The 5,727-nt window shown below is 49.8% G+C and overlaps 1 protein-coding gene across 1 annotated transcript; it reads right to left on the minus strand.

The window, feature by feature from the left end:
• Positions 1–3,557: 3,557 nt before the first annotated feature.
• On the minus strand, positions 3,558–4,049 carry LOC149355945 (uncharacterized). The gene has a single exon (XM_089576226.1). It carries the CDS (start codon positions 4,047–4,049, stop codon positions 3,558–3,560), a length of 492 nt encoding a protein of 163 aa, XP_089432352.1.
• Positions 4,050–5,727: the final 1,678 nt, after the last annotated feature.

The following is a 5,727-nucleotide window of genomic DNA, read 5'->3' on the forward strand; positions in this document are numbered from 1 at the left end:
CAGGATGTACTGCCAACTGTACCAGATGCCTGGGCGGGTGCGCCTTTGGTATGTGACGGCAACGCAATGCGCGCTCTTGTGTCCTCGGTACGAAACACGCTGAGCAAAAAACTGCCGTCCATCGATGAAATGTTTGTCCTGTTCTCTTCCGATGACGTCCGTGTCAACCCAAGTAAGCTACGCCGCGTTAGGAAGAAACCAATTTGCAGTAAGAAAACACCTGACCACGGGCTCTGGATGCAACAGTAGCTACCAAAGGTCTCAACCACAATGTTACACGTCAAGCCAGAAACAGGCGGAAACACAGAGCTCAAGTAGAGATCAGTCTCCATTACCAATATTGCACTAAAAGCGAGAAATCAAATTAAATCTCGAGTTATTATCACACTGCTATCGCTATCTCTTCAGCTGCTCGTGCCGCCAAGACGTGTATTTCACTCAGGCGTCGCAGCCTCCGTCTGTCATTCAGAGGGGCTTGGGTAAAGAGTTCGATATGAAAAATTGTTGTTCTCACTCGAAGGTAGCCTCCTTTTTGTTCCTTGCAAAAATTAATTCACGAAAAGCAGGAATTTTAGTTCCTGGAAAATTCTAGCTGGCTGATCATTCTGCGTTATATCCAGAACAGTGTATTCGTTTTCTTATTTTTTTATTTATATATAGCGAGCACTCTTCTGTAGTATTAGTGGTGGCGTATTAGAATAATATTGAAACTAAGAAAATGATTTTTGCTAGCCCCGGTATTTGCCACCGCTACTGGAAGCACCTGAGCTGAGGCAGCGGAAACCGAGGGATAGCAGGCTGGCTTTTCAAATGAATTGCAAGAGGTGAGGGGACAGCCAGAAAAGATAGGGGGGGGGGGGGGAGGCAGGCACTATATACAAGTACACAATAATATATGTACAGGTAGTTCTTCTGTAGCGAACCGCCAGACTTGTTACCTTGTCATTGAACACAGAAGCGTTTTAGTGTGCGGAGATTCGTAGATTTGGTACTTATCACGCGTTTTAATTGTCTTGAAACAAATAATCATGAATGTTTCACAGTTTAACACGCCATATTTTCTCTTTCTTTCCAGACAGTCAACGAGTTTCGCAGCAATTATATGCACTGCATCAGAAAAATGCTGTATACGACTGAAACACTGCAACCGGTAGGAGTCGGCGGTGACTGCAGGCAAATTAACCGGATTAAGAACTAAGACAGAGTCGCCACCGTGGCCCATTGCTTATTGTGCTCAGCTTCTGACCCGAAAGAGGCTGGTTTGATCCCGGCCGTGACAGTTGCATTTCGATGGATTTGAAAAGCTAGAAGTTGCGATGCCAGTGCACGAAAAAGCCCCAGGGGGCCGAAATTCCTGGAGCTCTCTGTGTAAACTTAGAGACGCGCACAAATGACGACACCATTGTTTCGAGTTATAAGCAACGACTGGTGTTTATTGCCGCAAGGCTCCTCCTTGTCGAGCGAATATATGCTACATAGGTTGCCAGATTACAAGTGAGAAAAAGCTAGAATCAAGAGTTTCTTCATACTCCCCCCGGTATGAGCTTCAGATCATTCGTGGGTAGTCTCCATGGGGTACAGCAACTGGATCGGTCTTCTTAGGATGGTCCCACCAGGTAGGCGCACCATGCAGGGTCTAGTGTACACATCCCGTCCGACGAGCACATCAACCACTTTTCCGGTTTTCCACAGCTGCCTTGGCAGATGAGGCTGGTGAACTAGCACAAGAGTGCCTTTCTTCAAGGCACTAGATCAGCTTGGCACAGCAAAATGAGCGGAGCGAAGACCTGTGAGGTACTCTTTCTGCCACCTGCGCCAGAAGTGACCAGCTAAACTTTGATGATATCGCCAGCGACGAGTTAGTTGACCCACTGTTGAAGCCGTTGACTCTGTGCTACAGCCCGGGGGCAAGGACGTTAAACGCTTTGCCACGAGAAAATGGGATGGAGTGAGTCGCTCCGGCTCGTGAGCTTCTGCGGATACGTAGGTTAAAGGTCTTGAATTGATCACGGCCTCGATTTCGGTCAAGACTGTAGCGAGCTCCTCGAAAGTGCAGAAGCTGTTGCCTAAAACCTTCTTCAGAGAAGTCTTCACAGAACGAACCATTCGCTCCCAGAATCCGCCCCACCAGGCGGCTCTCTCGACGATAAACTTCCATTTTATCTGGTGGTTTAAGAAATAACTTCGGATCTCTGTGCCACGCAGCGTTCTCCACAGCCGTTTCAGATCTCTCGAAGCGCGCTGAAACGTCTTAGCATTGTGCGAAAATATTACTCGACAGACTCCTCTTCTGGAAATGAACCTCTTGAATGCCATAAGAAAATTGGGCATCGACATGACAGTCACCAGTTCTAGGTGCACTGCGCGGGTGACTGCACATGTGAAGATGACGATGTATGATTTCTTGTTGCCTTGATCCCTTGTGTTCAACGGCCCGGCGAAATCAATGCCTGTCACCTCGAATGGTGGAGCTTGGGTTACCCTGTCACGAGGTAAAGGGGCAACTGGCTCAGTGGCAGGACGGCTGTTGAAACGGTTGCAAATCAAGCATTTCTTCAAGATCCTTTTGACCATCTGTCTTCCCCGAACTATCCAAAACTGCTCCCTCAGTTCTGTGAGAGTCTCAAGTGCACCAGCATGTAGAAGGCGGCAATGGTTGGCGACTATTAAAAGTTCGGTGAAATGATGACCGGCAGGCAGGATTATTGGATGCGTAATGTTGTAGGAGAGGCCAGCATTACTCAGACGTCCCCCAACTCTTAGCACTCCGTCATCATCGCAGTAAGGTTTCAGATCCCGCAACGGAGAGCTGCAGGGCTAGCGTGATGCGCGACGTACGCACTGCAGCTCTTCACCGAAGGCCTCTCGCTGCACCTGACTTATGAGACAAGTCTGTGCTTGGCCGACCTCTTCCTTGGTCAGATATCCACTACGTTTCTGGTGAGGGTTCCTTGAGTCGTGCAAGAATCACTGCATCCATGCAACAACACGAACAAGTTTACAGAGGGAGCTGTGCCGTCCCAGCGGCAAGATAGTTTCCTGTGTTGCTACGTTGTGTACTTGCACCGATCTTCTCTCCTCATCTGCTGCGGCCATATCAACGTCAATTTCGTGCCTTGGCCAAGCGATAGGCGTTTCTCTGATCCAAGTAGGTCCATTCCACCAAACGGTGCTTGTCTTGAGGGCTTGGGGACTCACTCCTCGCGTCAGAAAGTCGGCAGGGTTGTCTGCTCCAGTGATTAGATCATCCACGTAGAGGTTTTCTGCAATTATTGCCGTTGTCTTGGGATGAACACCTGTTGCCGCCAAGTGGTGACGCAAGGTAGCGGCTAGAAGAAACGGACTGCTCGTCGCTCCAAAGGGCACCCTTGTCATTCTCCAGGTCTCTACGGGCGGCCTTGGGTCCTCTTCTGTCGGCATCTGTTCATACCATAAGAATCTGATCGCATCGCGGTGCTCACGACGGACCGCTATCTGCAGGAAAGCCTTTTCGATGTCGGCAGTAATGCCGATGGAATCAATTCGAAATTTTAACAAGATTTTCAGGAGATCAGGGTTCAAGTTAGGTCCACCTCTAGAACCTGATTTAGAGAGACACCTCCTGGGTCGCTGGATGATGCGTCAAAGACCACCCTGAGCTTGGTGGAAAGGCTGTCAGGCTTAAGAACTGCCCGATGCGGCATGTAATAAATTCTTTTTTCTGAGCTGCTGCCTTCCTCTGCTGGGAGACGTTCGGCAAAACCTTGATGTAGGTACTGACGTATCGCAGCGTCATATTCGTGCATCATTTCCTCGTCCCTCCTTAGCTTCTGGGTCAAGTTGTACAAACGCTTCTCTGCAACTGCCTTGTTATCGCCTAGATTGAGTTTAACCTGCTTCCACGGTAAGGCAACTTCGTAGCGCCTGTCAACAAGCTTGACAGATGAGGCAAATGCTTTGATGACGTCGTTGTCTTCGTTTTTTTTGGATAGAGGCTTAACAATGCCCATGCTCTCGAGCTCCCAAAACCACTTAAGGTCAGCTGAAAGGCACTGGGCCTCGTCACTCATGCTGGCCCGCAGCACAGCCACGGATGAACAGCTAGCGGACGAACTACGGAAAGGAATAGGACCTTTGCAATGTCCAGCCGAATTACGTCTTCAGTGCCATCAATGAATCTTGCAGTTTTCGCACGTGGCCAGAGGCGAGAGTCCAATAATAATCAGAACCAATAAGAATGCCGATGCCTTTTCTCGTCAGATGACCTGGTGGTACGGTTACATCTGCAAGCTCATTTATCTCTGCTTGAACTCCTTCGATGACCTTTTCGGGAAGAGTCAGCTGGTCAGAGCAGATCTCGGGTGTCTCTAAGCTTCGATAGAGTATTGCTTTCGGTTGTACTGACTTCTCAACCAAACGCGGACACGCTTCCGTTTATGCTTAATAACGTTTGCCGCTCCTCCAAAGGGGTAAATGGTGATGTCTTCTTCTCCCACAACCTCTAACTGGAGTTGGTGCGAGAGCTCTTCGGTCACAAAACTTCTCTGGCTACCCCCGTCAAACAGGAGACGAGTTAGAGTGCTTCGTTGCGGTCCCTCGGCCCATACTTGGGCAGTCTGGAGCAGCACAGTGGGAGCCTTGTCGTTCTTCTTGCCTGTAGCTGAATGCAGTTCGGTTGCTGAGCTGTTAACTGGTTTCCACGCAGGATCACACATTTGAGTTAAATGCCTTTTGCCACATATTTTGCACTTCACTCCTTTCTTTCGACATTGTTTCGACGTGTGCCCTTTGACAGAACAGCGGAAGCATCGGCCTGCCTGACGCAATGCCCTTTTCTTTCCTTCGAGAGAAAGCGACGTCTGGCACTCTTTGGACACGTGATCTTTGGCGGCACAAAATGCACAGGGCTCATTCCGTTTCAGATCACTGGCGGAAAAGAGCGATGCCGCTGAAATCTTTGAAACTCTGGACTTTTTATTCTCGAATCGTGGTTTTGCATTAATGTTCTTCCTTTCCCGATGACCAACCTGCACCGCCTTCTCCCTGCTCTCAACTTCCTCTTTTAGAAATTCTTGCAGACTTGCAATGCAAAGGACATCCTCTTGCTTTGCTGCTGAACAACGCTTGTGGTAATTCATTACATTACAATGTCGCTTGTCAGCACTCTTAGCAACGCGGAGGTAAGCATTGCGCCGTAGCTGTCTGTTTTGACGCCAAAGCGCCGTGAGAGCGGCTATGTTGCGCTGCATGTGGTCATAGAGTCGACGTAGGTCCCTTACCTCCTGCCCGCTTCGTACCGTCGGGAGGTCCAGCAGTTGGGTGAGGTGCTCCTGGATTAGCACATCTGTGCGTCCGAAGCGCTCCTTCAGGAGCTCGATGGCAGTGTTGTAATTGGCTCCTGTAGCCTGAATCCCGGCCAGCGCTGATGCAGCCCTGACTGCAAATATAAGAACTTCTCTCTGTTATAAAGGGCATCGTTGCTGTGAATCGCTTGCTGATACTGCTCCCAGAAGGGCTGCCACTCCGTGGCGGCGCCGCTGAATCGTTGCAGCTCGAGTTTCGGCAACCTGACCTTTGAGCCGGCACCGCTCCGGTTACTGTCGCGGGGCGCCCGTGTAGCATACGGTCCTGGACTGGCGTTCGCTCGCTGAGCTTCGGCATGTTGGCTGAGTTTTGCAGCGTAGGTGACGATTCTGTCGTTGTACGCGATTGTACGCGTGAAGTTTTCCTGGGCTTCTTCATCAGGCA

Source organism: Amblyomma mixtum, chromosome 3 (assembly GCF_055824585.1).
Source record: "Amblyomma mixtum isolate Tamu chromosome 3, ASM5582458v1, whole genome shotgun sequence".
NCBI classification, from domain to species: Eukaryota; Metazoa; Arthropoda; class Arachnida; order Ixodida; family Ixodidae; genus Amblyomma; species Amblyomma mixtum.

Coding starts and splice junctions, on each gene's coding strand:
- LOC149355945 (XM_089576226.1), bottom strand. CDS start 4,049: ATGAGTGACGAGGCCCAGTGCCTTTCAGCTGACCTTAAGTGGTTTTGG.